Source organism: Cherax quadricarinatus, chromosome 25 (assembly GCF_038502225.1).
Source record: "Cherax quadricarinatus isolate ZL_2023a chromosome 25, ASM3850222v1, whole genome shotgun sequence".
NCBI classification, from domain to species: Eukaryota; Metazoa; Arthropoda; class Malacostraca; order Decapoda; family Parastacidae; genus Cherax; species Cherax quadricarinatus.
In genome coordinates this window covers 10,891,858-10,914,413 of record NC_091316.1, presented here as the reverse complement: position 1 = coordinate 10,914,413, position 22,556 = coordinate 10,891,858, and the positions used below count along the sequence as shown (strand labels likewise).

Below are 22,556 nucleotides of genomic sequence, written 5' to 3'. Positions count from 1 at the left end.
TCATGTGTAAGAGACGAGTGACAACAGAGACAATGGTGACACATCATGTGTAAGAGACGAGTGACAACAGAGACAATGGTGACACATCATGTGTAAGAGACGAGTGACAACAGAGACAATGGTGACACATCATGTGTAAGAGACAAGTGACAACAGAGACAATGGTGACACATCATGTGTAAGAGACAAGTGACAACAGAGACAATGGTGACACATCATGTGTAAGAGACGAGTGACAACAGAGACAATGGTGACACACAACAACATGCATAAGAGACGAGTGACAACAGAGACAATGGTGACACATTATGTGTAAGAGACGAGTGACAACAGAGACAATGGTGACACACAACATGCATAAGAGACGAGTGACAACAGAGACAATGGTGACACATTATGTGTAAGAGACGAGTGACAACAGAGACAATGGTGACACATTATGTGTAAGAGACGAGTGACAACAGAGACAATGGTGACACATCATGTGTAAGAGACGAGTGACAACAAAGACAATGGTGACACATCATGTGTAAGAGACGAGTGACAACAGAGACAATGGTGACACACAACATGCATAAGAGACGAGTGACAACAGAGACAATGGTGACACATCATGTGTAAGAGACGAGTGACAACAGAGACAATGGTGACACATCATGTGTAAGAGACGAGTGACAACAGAGACAATGGTGACACATTATGTGTAAGAGACGAGTGACAACAGAGACAATGGTGACACATTATGTGTAAGAGACGAGTGACAACAGAGACAATGGTGACACATCATGTGTAAGAGACGAGTGACAACAGAGACAATGGTGACACATCATGTGTAAGAGACGAGTGACAACAGAGACAATGGTGACACACAACATGCATAAGAGACGAGTGACAACAGAGACAATGGTGACACATCATGTGTAAGAGACGAGTGACAACAGAGACAATGGTGACACATCATGTGTAAGAGACGAGTGACAACAGAGACAATGGTGACACATCATGTGTAAGAGACGAGTGACAACAGAGACAATGGTGACACACAACATGCATAAGAGACGAGTGACAACAGAGACAATGGTGACACATCATGTGTAAGAGACGAGTGACAACAGAGACAATGGTGACACATCATGTGTAAGAGACGAGTGACAACAGAGACAATGGTGACACACAACAACATGCATAAGAGACGAGTGACAACAGAGACAATGGTGACACACGACACCACACAAGTGTCAACTTCACATTAGTATACTTAGACTTGAGCAATGTCACAAATTCACTTACTCGGGCTCTATTCTTGAAACTTGGGATAGAAAGTCATCCACAATACTACGAAAATAAGAGAGAATGATACAAAACTACTATTCAATTACATCCCTTCATGGTGGATAGTTGTCCACTAGCCTTCTAACCATTAAAGATAAAAAGCGAATGAAAAAAAATTATGAATCACCTGAGGTATTATTTTTATTACTTATGGACAGGCGCTCAACCAGTGCGGGTATCACAATGGCTGGAGAATGGGAGGCAAACAAATTTAAGTGTGTATAGTGCCAGTAGTAGTAGTAGTAGTAGCAGTAATAGTTAGTAGTAGTAGCAGCAGTAGTCACTAGTTGTCAAGGGCACTTGTAGATAGACTTTTGTGTGTGTGTGTGTGTGTGTGTATGAGGGGGAGGGGAGAATCATCCCGGTCAAAATTCACTATCGTGGGGATCACTAAACGTCCACACCATAGTTAGGTGGCGCTGGTGTGAGCAAGCGAGTGTGTGAGTGTAAAACAGAGTCAAGTCCCTGGCTTAACACCTGCCAGAGGTTTCACCAGACCAAAGAAACAGCAGATCTGGAATGAGGACGAAAAGTATCAAACTTTCCATAGAGAAGAACTTCGTTATCAGTGCAGCTGCCTGAGCCTACCGTGGGAGCTCAGAAGCAGCTGCCTGAGCCCACTGTGGGAGTTCAGAAGCAGCTGCCTGACCCCACCGTGGGAGCTCAGAAGCAGCTGCCTGAGCCCACTGTGGGAGTTCAGAAGCAGCTGCCTGAGCCCACCGTGGGAGCTCAGAAGCAGCTGCTTGAGCCCACTGTGGGAGCTCAGAAGCAGCTGCCTGAGCCCACTGTGGGAGCTCAGAAGTAGCTGCCTGAGCCCACTGTGGGAGTTCAGAAGTAGCTGCCTGAGCCCACTGTGGGAGCTCAGAAGTAGCTGCCTGAGCCCACCGTGGGAGCTCAGAAGCAGCTGCCTGACCCCACCGTGGGAGCTCAGAAGCAGCTGCCTGAGCCCACTGTGGGAGCTCAGAAGCAGCTGCCTGAGCCCACCGTGGGAGCTCAGAAGCAGCTGCCTGAGCCCAGTGTGGGAGCTCAGAAGCAGCTGCCTGAGCCCACCGTGGGAGCTCAGAAGCAGCTGCCTCAGCCCACTGTGGGAGTTCAGAAGCAGCTGCCTGAGCCCACTGTGAGAGCTCAGAAGTAGCTGCCTGAGCCCACCGTGGGAGCTCAGAAGTAGCTGCCTGAGCCCACCGTGGGAGCTCAGAAGTAGCTGCCTGAGCCCACCGTGGGAGCTCAGCAGCTGCCTGAGCCCACCGTGGGAGCTCAGAAGCAAATGCCTGAGCCCACTGTGGGAGTTCAGAAGCAGCTGCCTGAGCCCACCGTGGGAGCTCAGAAGCAGCTGCCTGAGCCCACCGTGGGAGCTCAGAAGCAGCTGCCTGAGCCCACTGTGGGAGTTCAGAAGCAGCTGCCTGAGCCCACTGTGAGAGCTCAGAAGTAGCTGCCTGAGCCCACCGTGGGAGCTCAGAAGTAGCTGCCTGAGCCCACCGTGGGAGCTCAGAAGTAGCTGCCTGAGCCCACCGTGGGAGCTCAGAAGCAGCTGCCTGAGCCCACCGTGGGAGCTCAGAAGCAAATGCCTGAGCCCACTGTGGGAGCTCAGAAGCAGCTGCCTGAGCCCACCGTGGGAGCTCAGAAGCAGCTGCCTGAGCCCACCGTGGGAGCTCAGAAGCAGCTGCCTGAGCCCACCGTGGGAGCTCAGAAGCAGCTGCCTGAGCCCACCGTGGGAGCTCAGAAGCAGCTGCCTGAGCCCACTGTGGGAGTTCAGAAGCAGCTGCCTGAGCCCACCGTGGGAGCTCAGAAGCAGCTGCCTGAGCCCACCGTGGGAGTTCAGAAGCAGCTGCCTGAGCCCACCGTGGGAGTTCAGAAGCAGCTGCCTGAGCCCACTGTGGGAGCTCAGAAGTAGCTGCCTGAGCCCACCGTGGGAGCTCAAAAGCAGCTGCCTGAGCCCACTGTGGGAGTTCAGAAGCAGATGCCTGAGCCCACTGTGAGAGTTCAGAAGCAGCTGCCTGAGCTCACCGTGGGAGCTCAGAAGCAGCTGCCTGAGCCCACTGTGGGAGCTCAGAAGTAGCTGCCTGAGCCCACTGTGGGAGCTCAGAAGTAGCTGCCTGAGCCCACCGTGGGAGCTCAGAAGCAGCTGCCTGAGCCCACCGTGGGAGCTCAGAAGCAGCTGCCTGAGCCCACCGTGGGAGCTCAGAAGCAGCTGCCTGAGCCCACCGTTTGAGCTCAGATGCAGCTGCCTGAGCCCACCGTTTGAGCTCAGATGCAGCTGCCTGAGCCCACCGTGGGAGCTCAGAAGCAGCTGCCTGAGCCCACCGTGGGAGTTCAGAAGCAGCTGCCTGAGCCCACCGTGGGAGCTCAAAAGCAGCTGCCTGAGCCCACCGGGGGAGCTCAGAAGCAGCTGCCTGAGCCCACCGTGGGAGCTCAGAAGTAGCTGCCTGAGCCCGCCTTGGGAGCTGAGAAGCAGCTGCCTGAGCCCACCGTGGGAGTTCAGAAGCAGCTGCCTGAGCCCACCGTGGGAGCTCAAAAGCAGCTGCTTGAGCCCACCGTGGGAGCTCAGAAGCAGCTGCCTGAGCCCACTGTGGAAGCTCAGAAGCAGCTGCCTGAGCCCACCGTGGGAGCTCAGAAGCAGCTGCTTGAGCCCACTGTGGGAGTTCAGAAGCAGCTACCTGAGCCCACTGTGGGAGCTCAGAAACAGCTGCCTGAGCCCACTGTGGGAGCTCAGAAGCAGCTGCATGAGCACACTGTGGGAGCTCAGAAGCAGCTGCCTGAGTCCACCGTGGGAGCTCAGAAGTAGCTGCCTGAGCCCGCCGTGGGAGCTGAGAAGCAGCTGCCTGAGCCCACCGTGGGAGCTCAGAAGCAGCTGCTTGAGCCCACCGTGGGAGCTCAGAAGCAGCTGCCTGAGCCCACTGTGGAAGCTCAGAAGCAGCTGCCTGAGCCCACCGTGGGAGCTCAGAAGCAGCTGCTTGAGCCCACTGTGGGAGTTCAGAAGCAGCTGCCTGAGCCCACTGTGGGAGTTCAGAAGCAGCTGCCTGAGCCCACTGTGGGAGCTCAGAAGCAGCTGCATGAGCACACTGTGGGAGCTCAGAAGCAGCTGCCTGAGCACACCGTGGGAGCTCAGAAGCAGCTGCCTGAGCACACTGGAAGCTCAGAAGCAGCTGCCTGAGCCCACCGTGGGAGCTCAGAAGCAGCCGAATGAGCACACTGTGGGAGCTCAGAAGCAGCTGCATGAGCACACTGTGGGAGCTCAAAAGCACCTGCCTGAGCCCACTGTTGGAGCTCAAAAGCAGCTGCTTGGGACCACAGTGGGAGCTCAGAAGCAGCTGCATGAGCCCACTGTGGGAGCTCAAAAGCAGCTGCCTGGGACCACAGTGGGAGCTCAGAAGCAGCTGCATGAGTCCACTGTGGGAGCTCAAAAGCAGCTGCCTGGGACCACAGTGGGAGCTCAGCAGTTCTCTGAGCACATGTGGGAGCTCAGAAGCAGCTGCATGAGCCCACTGTGGGAGCTCAAAAGCAGCTGCATGAGCCCACTGTGGGAGCTCAACAGTTCTCTGAGCACAGTGTGGGAGCTCAGAAGTAGCTGCATGAGCCCACTGTGGGAGCTCAGAAGCAGCTGCCTGAACACGCTGTGGGAAGCTCAACGAGTGAGCAGTGAGCTGCGAGAAGCTCACTGCTCACCATGGTTTTTGTGCCTACCAGTAGACTAATCAAGGCTTCTCTCCAGGATTTATTCTACATTTATTCTTTATCTCTCCATAATAATCTTGACTCACTGACGCTAATAAACAATAAAACTAATAATAATAATAATAATAATAATAATAATAATAATAATAATGACAGTACAGCAAAAAATCTTCAATCATTATCACTGAAAACGAAAACTGGTCATGCATTTTAGTGAAGGTATATTGCAATAACATACGTAGGAACGCTCACTTCTCTCCCTGGCAGATACACAGCCTCGTGCTTAAAATGAGTCACTCATCTCATTCATCTCTGTCATGTTTCCTGTGCTAGAATGCATACGACATGATCACTTACTTTCTCTTACTTTTGTTCAATTATATAATTTTTTATATTGTTTCATACACGTATCACTCAATCATTTACTCACTCACACACACACACACACACACACACACGCACACACACGCACGCACACACGCACAGGCACACGCACAGGCGCGCGCGCGCACACACACACGTACTCATATACAACAGGCCTAGTGTCTAATCGACATGTGCCTAGGACAAAATGGTAACACACACACACACACACACACACACACACACACACACACACACACACATACACACATACACACACACACGTGTTTTCCCCTGTCTTCTTGACTCCTAACACAAACTGGCGACGGAAATTAACGATTCCACTTATAAAACGATCAATTTTTCTGGTTTAAATGCACAATAATTTAACGTAAGCAAGTGACACACCGTGTGCATCTTGCCAACCAACACACCTTGAAGGTGTGTTGATTCATCGAAATCTTGTTGTGCGCCCTTTACCACCACCACATGTTGACACTACCTTACTATGCTGGCACTACCACCATAATATGCTGGCATTACCACCATCATATGTTGGCACTACCACCACCACAGGTTAGTACTACCACCATTACAGGCTGGCACTACCAGCACCACAGGCTGGCACTACCAGCACTACAGGCTGGCACTACCAGCACTACAGGCTGGCACTACCAGCACTACAGGCTGGCACTACTAGCACTACAGGCTGGCACTACTAGCACTACAGGCTGGCACTACTAGCACTACAGGCTGGCACTACTAGCACTACAGGCTGGCACTACCAACACTACAGGCTGGAACTACCATCATTTACATCGAAATATTGATCCTCAGGAATCCTCCCCAACCTACCTCTTCAACCCATCTCAAGGTGATAACGAAACACCTTCTCTATGGCAGATGGAGATGCTCGGGGCACCACCACTAATGCCCTGAGAGGTAACGTGGGCAGGTGAAGGTGTCCAAGACACCACCAACCACCACTTAGGGTAAAGCAGGAGCCTCCACCCCATGATATATATACGCATCAAGGTCGATGCTAAACACGCCTTCTCCAGCTTCCCTACTATCACTGTTATACCTCTCGCTCCTCTTTCTATATACGCCTTCCTCAAGCTACTGCCAGGTGCAGCTAACTGCCAGGTGCAACCATCTGCCGGGTGCAACTAACTGCCATGTGAAGCTAACTGCCGGGTGCAACTGCCAGGTGAAGCTAACTGCCAGGTGCAACCATCTGCCGGGTGCAACTAACTGCCGGGTGCAACCATCTGCCGGGTGCAACTGCCAGGTGAAGCTAACTGCCGGGTGCAACTAACTGCCAGGTACAACTATCTGCCGGTTGCAACTAACTGCAAGGTGAAGCTAACTGCCGGGTGCAACTAACTGCCAGGTGAAGCTAACTGCCGGGTGCAACTATCTGCCGGTTGCAACTATCTGCCAGGTGAAGCTAACTGTCGGGTGCAACTAACTGCCAGGTGAAGCTAACTGCCGGGTGTAACTATCTGCCGGGTGCAACTATCTGCCGGTTGCAACTATCTGCCAGGTGAAGCTAACTGTCGGGTGCAACTAACTGCCAGGTGAAGCTAACTGCCGGGTGTAACTATCTGCCGGGTGCAACTATCTGCCGGTTGCAACTAACTGCCAGGTGAAGTTAACTGCCGGGTGCAACTAACTGCCGGGTGCAACTAACTGCCAGGTGAAGTTAACTGCCGGGTGCAACTAACTGCCGGGTGCAACTAACGACAAAACAATCATAGTATATCCATCTAGGATATTTATGGTTTCTTACGCAAAACACAAGCATTAAAATATCTGAAAGGCAAGAAAATCTAACACTCATTCTTAAGGAATGTCTAAGGAACGCGCAACTTTTCCTCAAAACACACTAACAACTATTTCTAACAAGTTTACTATCAGCTATCGCTAAGCAGCTCACAAACATTAATTCCTAAGGAGCACACTACTATAAGGAAAACATTGATAACTATTCCGAAGGAACTGACTGAGAGCTATCATAAACACTTCTAAAACATACATTATTTTAAACACTATTCTAAAACATATGAAAATCCTCTAGTGCCGTGCCTTAAGTCACACTTAAACCATCAGGTACAAGTCATAAGTCACAGGTAAACCACCGGGTACAAGACACAGTAAACCTGGCGATGTTACTTTAAAACACGCCGACCTGCGTGAGAAAGCGCTCCCCGTCTTATACTCTAATACAAACAGATCTTTATCCCGCAGAAAACGTATTTATCAAGTGATACAGGAGAGGCAGCCCTGAATGCCCCGTTGTTTACTAGCATGAGAGACTCAAGGAATTTAAGAGGGTCGCTGATTATCTCGAGGGACAAAATGGCTAAGCATGTACCTTTAACGTTATAGAGTTGCAAGGTGTAACTGTAGGACTAGTAAGAAGTGTGTATTGTTTATAACCTCATGAGAAGGAAGATAACTAAATGTATCGATAGAATTATATATACATAAAAAAAAAGACAGCTGCAGAGCAAGCTTTTGTAGCGAAAACTTTTTGCTTTGTGTAGAGCTTTATCAAATCAATGACTTGACTAAAGCTCTACAGAGTGAAACATGGTTTCAATAAAAGCGTGTTCTGCACCGGTGCTTTTTTTTTTCTTCAGCAAACTTTACTGATCTAAAGATACACCAAACTTGAGAATGACAATTTAAGACAAAACTGTGAGTGAAGACTACAAAGAAAAACACCACACTGATAACTTACGAGTATTTACGGTCAAACCCTGCTTGACCTTCTTCACGTTAAACTTTGGTAAGTCCTTGTCGCTTCCAGCGTGCCTCATGGACGTGGCACTCGTGGTGTCCGCACTGGACATGCTGCCTGTGCTGGCACTTCGAAGAAGGCTGAACTTGGGAGGAGGTGCGACATCGCCAGGCTCAAACTTCGGTGGTTTGCCTGTAGCCTTGGCTATAGCAGCCTTGCTGCTGAACATCTTGGACGACGAGACGCTGGAGTTAGTTAAAGCCGAGGAAAAGGTGGTGGTCTTCATCTCCTGCCTGTTGCGGCGGGTGCTGCTGATCGTAGACTGGCTGATGCTGCTATTTTGTTGCTGTTGATGCTGCTGCTGTTGCACTTGCTGCTGCGGCACTTGTTGCTGTTGCACTTGCTGCTGTGGCACTTGTTGCTTCGGCACTTGTTGCTGTTGAACCTGTTGCTGTTGCTGCAGTTGTTTCTGCTGCTGCTGATACTGCACTTGTTGCTGTTGGTGCTGCACTTGGTGTTGCTGTTGCACTTCTTGTTCTTGTACTACAACAGCAGGTATTTCGGGAGTGTTCACTCGCGATCTAACTTCACACTTGACTTGGGCAGAGTACTGTATAGGCTGCTGGACCACCGTTTCAGCAGAAGTGGAGCGGCTCTCAGTCGAAGTCTGAGAGAGCGTCTCTGAATATTTGTTGATTTCAGCTAAGGCCTCTTCAAAAACTTTATCTGTTTCATTCGTTGTGACCGCAGCAGCTACTGGTACTGGTTTCTGAAGTTCGCACACTGGTTGGGTTTCTATCTTTTCGGGTTCTGGAGGCAACCGAGTTTCTTGAGGAGGTGGAGGCGGAGGTGTTGAAAAGTTTGCTGTAGGGTAGGGTCGAGATGGTAATCTTTCAGCTTCCGTGGGAAGAGGCGGAGGTGGTACCTTGTCAGGTGCAGGGCAATTTGCCGGCTTTAATTCAGGAGCAGGAGGTGGTGGCACCTTCTCCTCGCGGTTCTTCCTCCAAGGCACTGGGGGTGGTGCGGTGGGCTTGGCATCTCTGGGTGGCACTGCAGGGGCGGGGATTATTGGCTCGGGCGCGGGAGGGTTGGGCACTAGGGCGGGTTCTTGTGGTGGTGCGTGGGCAAAATCATAAATGGGGGCGGGCTCTGGCACAAGGTCGAAAACAGGTGCCACAGGCGCTGGAGGCTCAGGTCTGAGAGGAGAGAGGCAAGCAGCGGAGCCGAGCACTGGGTCGGGGGTGGCCACCATCTGAGGAGCCATGGAAGGCGTGGGAACCTTAGGTGGTGGCACCGCTGGAGAAGTCCTCTTCATTGTGGCAGGAGGCAACACTGCCACAGGATCTACCGCATCGACCGCGTATGCTGCTTCGGGTGCCTCACCGTCAGTAAGGAAAGCTGGAGGAGGACGTATGGGCGCTGTCATGGGCTGGATGGGTTCCTGGAAGATGGAAGCCGTCTCCTTTACGCTTTTGAACTCTCCTTCGACTTTTTTCACAGAGGTGGTTTCTTCGTGCTGAGAGAAAGTATTAACAATGTCCTTCACGCTTCTGAAATCACTCGTCAAGACATTCTTGGAGGCGTTTGTGTCAGAGGACCCTGTGGAAGCAACGTTACTGGTAACGTTCTTCAGGTTCTTAAACGCTGCTGCGTTTATCGAGGGTGGTGGAGGCGGGTGAGTGTTTTCATCTACCTGGCTGAATTGTTCAGCCAAGTTCCTGACAGAACCGGAGCGGCCGCGTGGCATAATCACCTCCGGAGGTCCTGAAGGAATATCTTCGGTGGAAAGTTGCTTCTCTAGTTTCTTAACACGATCCCTGACTCGCATGGGTTGCTCCACCACAATTTCAGACGTCCCGCCACCGTTGAGCGTCAGCCCATCCTCGGGTATAACTTGAGCAAGAAACGCGGTAACGAGGCCGTTGTCGGATGGAACTGGAGGTGGTGGTGGTGGTGGTGGTTCCTTCGGCGGAGCAGCAGGAACCTGATTCAGCTTCAGTGTCCCCACACCACCATTGATATTAGTACTCATCAAGCTACTGCTGCTACTGCTACTGCTGCTGCTAAACGACTGTTTTGTTACCTTGGAGGAACTAATAGATTCTTGCACTATTTTAGAGGAGCTGAAGGACTGCGTAGAGCCCTTGATGCTGGAAGTAATGCTGCTGTCTTTTGCCATTTCATTGACTAAACTCTGAAAGTCAGCCTCTACGTCGCCAAGGTCTCCCTCGGGAGTTTTAAGATCAAAGCGCTCAGAGCGTTCTGTCTTGACCTCCTGATGATGGAAGCTCTGAGTCATGGCTGAGGTCTGACCCACTACCTGAACGGTAGCCATTTTGGCACGTGATGCCACGCACAGCCAAAAGTTGACTCAGGGGCGTTGCCACCGCACCGTTATCTGTCCTGTTATCCTTACCTCAGGCATACACACACTGTCACTACTTAAGTTGTCACCTCCACCACTACTGCCAAGCAAAGCCAATACTAACAACACCAGTGTGGCACAGGTGGGCCATGAACACGGCCCGTGATGACCTGTGAGCTGGTGAGGTGTGTGGAGGTACAGGCAACGATCAACCGTGTTGTGATGCTTATGGTGCCACAGAGATGATGGTGCCACGAGCGGCCAGCGAGAACTGAGTAGTGCCCTGACACCGCGGGGTAGCGGGTGTGGGGCTGTGTGCCCGCCCCTCCACTTGGCACCAGTGCCCCCAGTATATTTAGCGCCAGGCCCAAGATAGCGGCACACACACACACACACACACACACACACACACACACACACACACACACACACACCAATTTTACCGTCACCGCTACCTGCCGCGCCTCCCTCACCTAGCCACAGTAGCGCCTATCTTTTACTCTTGAAAACAGGGTTGTGTTCACTAGCGCCGCTATAAAAAAAAAAAAATCCTCAGAATCACCCAGACACACTTCCTCAGTTCCCAGTAAACTATTAGTCAGAGAAGCGGTCAACACAACCACAGCCATTATTCACTTCCACATTTCTGGTCACAATTTGTCAACGCGCACGTTCTGCTCTTTAAGATTCCCTAATCCTCTCTTACTTTACGAGGAGAAGTCGTTGGGATTCCGGAGTCTCCTTGCTCAAGTTATAATTCTCACAAGGAGCTTCGAAATAACTCCCACTATTTACCTTCCACACCGCCCCCCTTCCCGAGCTGTACTTCGCCAACCTCCCACCCGAGCAATTTCTCGCCCCCCTTCCCAGAACAGTACCTCACTGAAGACATTCCTGAAGACACTATTAACATCCGCTCCTCACCATTCATTATTGTTTAACTGTCCGACACGAGACCAGGGCGAGGAAGAGGGGGAAAAAATCTCATGTTAATTTACACACAAGTATGATTTGCTTCAATTATATAATGCAATTTTTAATAGTGAGTGTTGAAACAGCCATGGATGGTCTTGTTATTAATAAAAGTTTGTCCAGCGTGTCCTCCGAGTCGAGTCATTTAACTTACGTAACCAATATTTGCAACACAGACAGGTTACGGGTTGGTATATTACAGGTGTGTATGTTACTAATATCTGGAAAGACAAATATGTTTGACATTATTTGTAGATGTTGAAAATCTTACGTAAGCAAGACAAATAAACGACTTAGGAATCCGAAGAGATAATAGAGCACATGTATTATGTCAGTTGTAAGGTACTGTTTTCGTGGAAGTATGTTCACTCGCCAAGATGAGTGGCACTGCCCAATAGTGTCTTTATGGCGCTATGCTGACTCAAAGGAGTGGTGGCACTGCTCAATACACTACCTCGGGGCGAAATCTAAACAATCTTCGGCTAAAGTTTGTGATTGTCTGGCCCGTGTGTTCATGCTTGTCTCGCTCGTGTTCGTATTTGTCTTGCCCGTGTGTTTGCGTTTGTCATGCTTTTGTTCGTATTTGTCTTGCCCGTGTGTTTGTCATCCTTATGTTCGCATTTGTCTGGCCCGTGTGTTTGTGTTTGTCATGCTTGTGTTCGTATTTGTCTGGCCCGTGTGTGTTTGTTTGTTTGTAGTGGGTGTGAATGCGTGTTCAAGCTTGTCCATGGTATTTTTCAGATTTCTTGAGTCATGAATAATCGATCACGAAGAGAGAGCACCCAATTTTTTTCCCCAAGGTCTCGAGGGGTCTTCAATGAAACCCCGTAAGCCCATGAAAATCGCATGCTTCCATTGTCATACATATCTTAACAATCCGACAAGATGAAGACATGAATGATTCATCTTTCGTAAGTCTGAAAGCATGATCAATCAAACCTCACCAGAGTTTTACTGTTAACTGTACCTGACGCGCAGAAGTATGATAATGAGAACTTCCATCCCAGTCACAGGCGTAATGGTGTATATCTATTTTTACAGCATTTTATTACCTTTCAAATGAAACTAAAATGAACATCCTAAGTTGATACGCAATGCTTAATTATTATTATTATTATTATTATTATTATTATCATCATCAAAACTAAGCGCTGAACCCACAAGGGTCATAAACCTAGAGTGTTTTAAGTTTAAATAATGTGCTCATCTCTGAGCACATTATTTAAACTTAAAACAGTTACTGATGCTACTTTAACACTCCGTCTGAATCACGATTCAGGTTTACTATGCATTCATGTTACTACATTAACAATGTTAGGAGTTGGGCTTGATTTTGTTTGATTTGGTAATGGTTTGTTAGGTTAGTTCCTAACCTAACAAACCATTACCGAAACAAAGTCAAACCTGACTCCTAATATTGTTACTGTAGTGCCAAGAATGAGCACTGTAAGCAAATCAAACCAATTTAAATGAAACTATAAAATATTATACCATACCAGACTTAGTCTAACCGTCAGGTTAAGTTAAGTCAGGTCTGGCATGATAGGTTTGCTTAGAGTAGGTGAAGATTATCTCGACTACATCAAGTACATCTATATTTCTCATACTGACATACTGTAAGGTGTGTGTGAGCATTACTGTACCATTGTAAGGTGTGTGTGAGCATTACTGTACCATTGTAAGGTGTGTGTGAGCATTACTGTACCATTGTAAGGTGTGTGTGAGCATTACTGTACCATTGTAAGGTGTGCGTGAGCATTACTGTACCATTGTAAGGTGTGTGTGAGCATTACTGTACCATTGTAAGGTGTGTGTGAGCATTACTGTACCATTGTAAGGTGTGTGTGAGCATTACTGTACCATTGTAAGGTGTGTGTGAGCATTACTGTACCATTGTAAGGTGTGTGTGAGCATTACTGTACCATTGTAAGGTGTGTGTGAGCATTACTGTACCATTGTAAGGTGTGTGTGAGCATTACTGTACCACTGTAAGGTGTGTGTGAGCATTACTGTACCACTGTAAGGTGTGTGTGAGCATTACTGTACCATTGTAAGGTGTGTGTGAGCATTACTGTACCATTGTAAGGTGTGTGTGAGCATTACTGTACCACTGTAAGGTGTGTGTGAGCATTACTGTACCACTTTAAGGTGTGTGTGAGCATTACTGTACCATTGTAAGGTGTGTGTGAGCATTACTGTACCACTGTAAGGTGTGTGTGAGCATTACTGTACCACTGTAAGGTGTGTGTGAGCATTACTGTACCATTGTAAGGTGTGTGTGAGCATTACTGTACCATTGTAAGGTGTGTGTGAGCATTACTGTACCATTGTAAGGTGTGTGTGAGCATTACTGTACCATTGTAAGGTGTGTGTGAGCATTACTGTACCATTGTAAGGTGTGTGTGAGCATTACTGTACCATTGTAAGGTGTGTGTGAGCATTACTGTACCATTGTAAGGTGTGTGTGAGCATTACTGTACCACTGTAAGGTGTGTGTGAGCATTACTGTACCACTGTAAGGTGTGTGTGAGCATTACTGTACCATTGTAAGGTGTGTGTGAGCATTACTGTACCATTGTAAGGTGTGTGTGAGCATTACTGTACCACTGTAAGGTGTGTGTGAGCATTACTGTACCATTGTAAGGTGTGTGTGAGCATTACTGTACCATTGTAAGGTGTGTGTGAGCATTACTGTACCATTGTAAGGTGTGTGTGAGCATTACTGTACCATTGTAAGGTGTGTGTGAGCATTACTGTACCACTGTAAGGTGTGTGTGAGCATTACTGTACCACTGTAAGGTGTGTGTGAGCATTACTGTACCATTGTAAGGTGTGTGTGAGCATTACTGTACCACTGTAAGGTGTGTGTGAGCATTACTGTACCACTGTAAGGTGTGTGTGAGCATTACTGTACCACTGTAAGGTGTGTGTGAGCATTACTGTACCACTTTAAGGTGTGTGTGAGAATTACTGTACCATTGTAAGGTGTGCGTGAGCATTACTGTACCACTGTAAGGTGTGTGTGAGCATTACTGTACCACTGTAAGGTGTGTGTGAGCATTACTGTACCATTGTAAGGTGTGTGTGAGCATTACTGTACCATTGTAAGGTGTGTGTGAGCATTACTGTACCATTGTAAGGTGTGTGTGAGCATTACTGTACCATTGTAAGGTGTGTGTGAGCATTACTGTACCACTGTAAGGTGTGTGTGAGCATTACTGTACCACTTTAAGGTGTGTGTGAGCATTACTGTACCATTGTAAGGTGTGTGTGAGCATTACTGTACCACTGTAAGGTGTGTGTGAGCATTACTGTACCACTGTAAGGTGTGTGTGAGCATTACTGTACCATTGTAAGGTGTGTGAGAGCATTACTGTACCATTGTAAGGTGTGTGTGAGCATTACTGTACCATTGTAAGGTGTGTGTGAGCATTACTGTACCACTGTAAGGTGTGTGTGAGCATTACTGTACCATTGTAAGGTGTGTGTGAGCATTACTGTACCACTGTAAGGTGTGTGAGAGCATTACTGTACCATTGTAAGGTGTGTGAGAGCATTACTGTACCATTGTAAGGTGTGTGTGAGCATTACTGTACCACTGTAAGGTGTGTGTGAGCATTACTGTACCACTGTAAGGTGTGTGTGAGCATTACTGTACCATTGTAAGGTGTGTGAGAGCATTACTGTACCATTGTAAGGTGTGTGTGAGCATTACTGTACCATTGTAAGGTGTGTGTGAGCATTACTGTACCAATGTAAGGTGTGTGAGAGCATTACTGTACCATTGTAAGGTGTGTGTGAGCATTACTGTACCACTGTAAGGTGTGTGTGAGCATTACTGTACCATTGTAAGGTGTGTGAGAGCATTACTGTACCACTGTAAGGTGTGTGTGAGCATTACTGTACCACTTTAAGGTGTGTGTGAGCATTACTGTACCATTGTAAGGTGTGTGAGCATTACTGTACCACTGTAAGGTGTGTGTGAGCATTACTGTACCATTGTAAGGTGTGTGTGAGCATTACTGTACCATTGTAAGGTGTGTGTGAGCATTACTGTACCACTGTAAGGTGTGTGAGCATTACTGTACCACTGTAAGGTGTGTGTGAGCATCACTGTACCACTGTAAGGTGTGTGTGAGCATTACTGTACCACTGTAAGGTGTGTGTGAGAATTACTGTACCACTGTAAGGTGTGTGAGCATTACTGTACCATTGTAAGGTGTGTGTGAGAATTACTGTACCACTGTAAGGTGTGTGTGAGCATTACTGTACCATTGTAAGGTGTGTGTGAGCATTACTGTACCACTGTAAGGTGTGTGTGAGCATTACTGTACCACTGTAAGGTGTGTGTGAGCATTACTGTACCACTGTAAGGTGTGTGTGAGCATTACTGTACCACTGTAAGGTGTGTGTGAGCATTACTGTACCACTGTGTGTGTGAGCATTACTGTACCACTGTAAGGTGTGTGAGATCATTACTGTACCACTGTAAGCTGTGTGTGAGCATTACTGTACCACTGTAAGGTGTGTGCGAGCATTACTGTACCACTGTAAGGTGTGTGTGAGCATTACTGTACCACTGTAAGGTGTGTGTGAGCATTACTGTACCACTGTAAGGTGTGCGCGAGCATTATTGTACTACTGTAAGGTGTGTGTGAGCATTACTGTACCACTGTAAGGTGTGTGTGAGCATTACTGTACCACTGTAAGGTGTGTGCGAGCATTACTGTACCACTGTAAGGTGTGTGCGAGCATTACTGTACCACTGTAAGGTGTGTGAGAGCATTACTGTACCACTGTAAGGTGTGTGAGCATTACTGTACCACTGTAAGGTGTGTGTGAGCATTACTGTACCACTGTAAGGTGTGTGCGAGCATTACTGTACCACTGTAAGGTGTGTGCGAGCATTACTGTACAATTGTAAGATGTGTGCGAGCATTACTGTACTACTGTAAGCTGAGAGCGAGCACTACTGTACCACTGTAAGCTGAGAGCGAGCACTATTGTACCACTGTAAGCTGAGAGCGAGCACTACTGTACCACTGTAAGCTGAGAGCGAGCACTACTGTACCACTGTAAGCTGAGAGCGAGCACTACTGTACCACTGTAAGCTGAGAGCGAGCACTATTGTACCACTGTAAGCTGAGAGCGAGCACTACTGTACCACTGTAAGCTGAGAGTGAGCACTACTGTACTTCTGTAAGCTGAGAGCGAGCACTACTGTACCACTGTAAGCTGAGAGCGAGCACTACTGTACCACTGTAAGCTGAGAGCGAGCACTACTGTACCACTGTAAGCTGAGAGCGAGCACTACTGTACCACTGTAAGCTGAGAGCGAGCACTACTGTACCACTGTAAGCTGAGAGCGAGCACTACTGTACCACTGTAAACTGAGAGCGAGCACTACTGTACCACTGTACGCTGAGAGCGAGCACTACTGTACCACTAAGCTGAGAGCGAGCACTACTGTACCACTAAGCTGAGAGCGAGCACTACTGTACCACTAAGCTGAGAGCGAGCACTACTGTACCACTGTAAGGTGTGTGCGAGCATTACTGTACCACTGTAAGCTGAGAGCGAGCACTACTGTACCACTGTAAGCTGAGAGCGAGCACTACTGTACCACTGTAAGCTTAGAGCGAGCACTACTGTACCACTGTAAGCTGAGAGCGAGCACTACTGTACCTCTGTAAGCTTAGAGCGAGCACTACTGTACCACTGTAAGCTGAGAGCGAGCACTACTGTACCACTGTAAGCTGAGACCGAGCACTACTGTACCACTGTAAGCTGAGAGCGAGCACTACTGTACCACTGTAAGCTGAGAGCGAGCACTACTGTACCACTGTAAACTGAGAGCGAGCACTACTGTACCACTGTACGCTGAGAGCGAGCACTACTGTACCACTAAGCTGAGAGCGAGCACTACTGTACCACTAAGCTGAGAGCGAGCACTACTGTACCACTAAGCTGAGAGCGAGCACTACTGTACCACTGTAAGGTGTGTGCGAGCATTACTGTACCACTGTAAGCTGAGAGCGAGCACTACTGTACCACTGTAAGCTGAGAGCGAGCACTACTGTACCACTGTAAGCTTAGAGCGAGCACTACTGTACCACTGTAAGCTGAGAGCGAACACTACTGTACCACTGTAAGCTGAGAGCGAACACTACTGTACCTCTGTAAGCTTAGAGCGAGCACTACTGTACCACTGCAAGCTGAGAGCGAGCACTACTGTACCACTGTAAGCTGAGAGCGAGCACTACTGTACCACTAAGCTGAGAGCGAGCACTACTGTACCACTGTAAGCTGAGAGCGAGCACTACTGTACCACTGTAAGCTGAGAGCGAGCACTACTGTACCACTGTAAGCTGAGAGCGAGCACTACTGTACCACTAAGCTGAGTGCGAGCACTACTGTACCACTGTAAGCTGAGAGCATTATTGTACCACTGTAAGCTGAGAGCGAGCACTACTGTACCACTAAGCTGAGTGCGAGCACTATTGTACCACTGTAAGCTGAGAGCGAGCACTATTGTACCACTGTAAGCTGAGAGCGAACACTACTGTACCACTGTAAGCTGAGAGCGAGCACTACTGTACCACTGTAAGCTGAGAGCGAGCACTACTGTACCACTAAGCTGAGTGCGAGCACTACTGTACCACTGTAAGGTGAGAGCGAGCACTATTGTACCACTGTAAGCTGAGAGCGAGCACTACTGTACCACTAAGCTGAGTGCGAGCACTATTGTACCACTGTAAGCTGAGAGCGAGCACTATTGTACCACTAAGCTGAGAGCGAACACTACTGTACCACTGTAAGCTGAGAGCGAGCACTACTGTACCACTGTAAGCTGAGAGCGAGCACTACTGTACCACTGTAAGCTGAGAGCGAGCACTACTGTACCACTGTAAGCTGAGAGCGAGCACTACTGTACCACTGTAAGCTGAGAGCGAGCACTACTGTACCACTGTAAGCTGAGAGCGAGCACTACTGTACCACTGTAAGCTGAGAGCGAGCACTACTGTACCACTGTAAGCTGAGAGCGAGCACTACTGTACCACTGTAAGCTGAGAGCAAGCACTACTGTACCACTAAGCTGAGAGCGAGCACTACTGTACCACTGTAAGCTGAGAGCGAGCACTACTGTACCACTAAGCTGAGAGCGAGCACTACTGTACCACTGTAAGCTGAGAGCGAGCACTACTGTACCACTGTAAGCTGAGAGCGAGCACTACTGTACCACTAAGCTGAGAGCGAGCACTACTGTACCACTGTAAGCTGAGAGCGAGCACTACTATACCACTGTAAGCTGAGAGCGAGCACTACTATACCACTGTAAGCTGAGAGCGAGCACTACTGTAACTTCAAATATTTAATATGATCCTATTTTTCACTGGTTGTTTAAAAAAGGCTTCACCTCACTAGTTTGGTCTCGATGTTTGATGTGTCAGGGATCACCTAAAGGTGATTTAAATGTCCAACTCTCAGTAAAAATTAGAAGGACATGAAGACTTAAACGACTCACTGATTTAAAATCATGTCCATCTGATGTTATCTTCATTATAGAATAATAATAAGATATTATAACTTTTATATTATAATAATAAGGTAAAAGGACCCCAATGGAAATAAGTCACTCTGTCTGACTTTTTTGGGTTATCCCAGGTTCTCTACACATATTGACAATCTATGTAACTGTATTTGTGTATACCTGAAAAAACTTACTTACATACTTACTTGCTGGAGAAGTTGTTGTTGAAAGACTACATCTGATTTATGCTCTGCTGAAGTCCTGATCAAGCAGATAGATGGTTCAAGAATTTTCGGCGGAATTTTTGAAAAGAGAGGTTGCACTATCTTCTATCTTCGAGTTCAAGCCAAGAAACAACAGCCACAAGAACGCCAAGATCAGCCGAGATGCCAGGAGCTGTAGTTCCTAAGTTATACTTGTTCGGCAACAAAGACGGGACCTGGAATCGATTCCTCCATGAATTCCATAAGGTCAGTATTACAGACGAAGTGAGCAGAAGGCAATGACAATGAATAAAGATTGCATTCTTTACAATGCTGCAACTAGCGATCTTGTGGCTAACGAGCTTAAATACCACACAAGATGTTTTGTGGAGTTCCAGCGCCGATCTGGTGCTATGGTGAAGGAAAATAGAATAATTCAAGACACTGCCCAGCACAGTGCTTTTGAAGAAGTATTGGCTATGACTGATGAAGACATTTTAGTCGGAAGAACCGTTTCTCTTTGAAAGACCTCCGTGAAGAAGTCTGCTACTGAAACAGCAGCATGGAAACAGTACTGAGTTGAAGAAGGTTGTGCTTCAAAGGTACTCTTTCCAGAAGAAGCTAGATTCGGAAGGGGAGTTAAGTTTGTGACAATGACCATAAAGGATCTTTTTACAACATCCATTTACTCAAAGAAATCGGATATCATGGAGTGTTTTGAGAAAGACATTAATAATTCACTGGGATGTTTTTCAGTGTATGACTGTCTTGTTATAGATGGTGGGGTACTCATCAGGCGCTGGTTCCCCGAGGTGGAGTTACAACTTCTAAAAATTACAAAGATACGAGTTTCAAGAAACACATTCAGGGTTTCCTCTCTCCCTATTGTTTGGAACACCTATAAACAAGAATCCATCAAAAATGGTACTAGATCATTTTAAGTAACATGAATTCTTTTACAGCTGGATAAATTGTGAAAAAAAACTGAAAAAGTCTACGTTCTTTAAAGACAGTAAAAATAAAGTAGAACTCCTTCAGTACCCTGGAGAAGCGCCCATCAGGACTCAGTGCTCTCTAGATGATCTTTACATCTCCAGTGCTGAGGGAAAGACAGTCAAGTACTGGGGACCAGAACAAGACAGACTGAGAATGCTATCAAGAGGAAGCAGACACACGACTCTTACTGCACATTTTTCGAACTCTGAGGACAAGTCATACAAACATTTTGGTAAAGGCCTCCGACTCTGATGTTGTGATCATTCTTATCTAGGTAGAAAACTATGTAGTGCCCTTTGTTTCAGTCGCTGGTTGTGATTCAACTTTTGGCCCGAGAGTCCGTTCAAACCACCTTTGTTTCAAAGCGTTGTAGATGTGTCCTGATGATGTCATTGAGGCTAGGTTTTCCTTCCAGCCCTTTGATGACCTAAATACAGAGTCAGCTCTTTAATTCCCTTGAGTATTTCATTACTCAGGTCTATGAAGGAGGTACGAGTTCGGTGAACCACCTCAGGAAGCAGATGTCCTACCAACGATATCAGAATGCAGAAATGATTATAAAGACTGAGAATTCTCTGTACCACCACTATCAAAGAACTCTTTATTCGGCCAGCATTTGGGTATTTTCGTATGATCCACTAGTCTGGGAACCTAACCATGCCTTATATAGTTGCGGAAAAAAGTTTGAAGGGAAGTTTATTTAACAGTGGACTACCATCACACAAGTTGCAGCGGTGTGCCAGCAGCTGGTAATGTATCGTTGTTGAATACCATTTGGTCAATCTTGCAGCTGCAACAAGAAGGGGCTACCCTGTACATCCCTCTTCACATGTCTACGCAAAACTCTAACTTTCACTACTGAACAACTAAGACTGCGTTTGCTATGATTAAGACTGCTCAAAATCGCTACTGAAATTAAGATTGATATTCGTAGAAGCAGGGCAGCAATGATGAATCATTGCTATGCATGACAAAGGGAGCATGTGAGTTTTAAAGGTAGGAAGGTGGAAAGTCCCTTGAGACCCTACGGGGATTTTTTTTTTTTTGGTGGGGGCCTTCCTCCGGGATGGATTACTGACGACCCAAGGAACCTGGACACCATCATGAACAAACGTTAAACACACCGTCTGAATCACAGCTTAAATGAGTCACATCCCACTATTGTCTGGCCCCGTATATCTGTATTTGTCTGGCCCGTGTGTTCGTGTTTGTCTAGCCCGTGTGTTCGTGTTTGTCCAGCTCGTGTGTGAGCAACCACGCCAAATATAACAAACACGTTATCGAATGGAGGAAGAAAAATGAATTTCCGGGTAGTGAGTGTTACATCAACACCTGGGTAATTTGTACATGGATTTTACAGATTTCTTTTTATTTCTCTTCTTTTCCTCCTCGTCCTCTCTTCCCCCGAGCTATTTTGTGTGTGAGGGTGGGAAGGAGGGAGGGACGAGGGGAACGGAAGGGACGGGAAGGGAAAGGGACAGAGAGAGCGAGAAAGTGAGCGAGAAAGAGAGCGAGAAAGAGCGAGAAAGAGAGCGAGAGAGAGAGAGAGAGACAGAGAGAGAGACAGAGACAGAGACAGAGACAGAGACAGAGACAGAGACAGAGACAAACAGAGACAGAGAAAGAGGAAGAAAATGTTGAGCTCAGTTCTTGGACCAGCAGCTTAACGCTGGATTAACCAACGTGATTATCATGAACCACATTTTTGCTCTGAAGCTTAAAACTGTTTCAGTCTCCACTAATTTTCTTGTCTGCTACACATTTCTATTGCTGTGATGTCACTTTTTTTTACGAATCTTCAGTCACCGTCTGTGTCGCTGTTATCGTTTCCCGCCTCCTATTAAACTGTCGTTGTCTACAGGCTCTATTTCCCAGTATTTTGTATTTCATGTTCATATCTCCTCTCTTTCTCGGAGCCTCTAGATTTCCGATCTCCGTTTCTAGCAGTCTTTATCAATCTAGTCGCAAACATTGGGATTTTTTAATTTTCTGTGTTATTTGGCGTAGGCTTTACAGTGGTGCTACGTATTCTAGGCTTGGTATATTAGGCGTAATATTATCTCTTAGATGTTCATAATTATCAGTTGATGCATTTTGTCGTTTCTCTGGAATTAGCACTACCGCCACCGGCGTTGTCACCACCACCAGCATCATCATTACCACCACCACCAGCATTATCACCACCACCAGCATCGCCACCAATCCCACTAGCGTAATGACCATCAGCGTCACCACCACCACCAGAGTAATGACCACCATCAGCACCACCACCAGCATCACTACCATCAGCATCACCACCATCAGCATCACCACCACCAGCTTCATGACAGCCACCAGCACCAGTTTCATGACAGCCACCAGCACCACCAGCTTCAT

At 47.6% G+C, this 22,556-nt stretch overlaps 1 protein-coding gene across 34 annotated transcripts in view; it reads right to left on the bottom strand.

The window, feature by feature from the left end:
* Positions 1–22,556, bottom strand: part of LOC128689952 (uncharacterized) — a 1,227,005-nt gene that overhangs the window by 350,474 nt on the left and 853,975 nt on the right. For 2 of the 34 annotated variants that reach the window (XM_070088605.1, XM_070088606.1), the window contains exon 1: positions 8,114–11,241. The exons of 24 other annotated variants lie outside the window; for them this stretch is intronic. In XM_070088605.1, the coding sequence (XP_069944706.1) occupies positions 8,114–10,448 (2,335 nt within the window). In that variant the 5' untranslated portion in view covers positions 10,449–11,241. Of the gene's footprint in view, positions 1–8,113; positions 11,254–22,556 lie in introns of those variants that run through there. 8 more of the 34 variants (XM_070088611.1, XM_070088610.1, XM_070088607.1 and 5 more) reach the window with 8 other exon arrangements.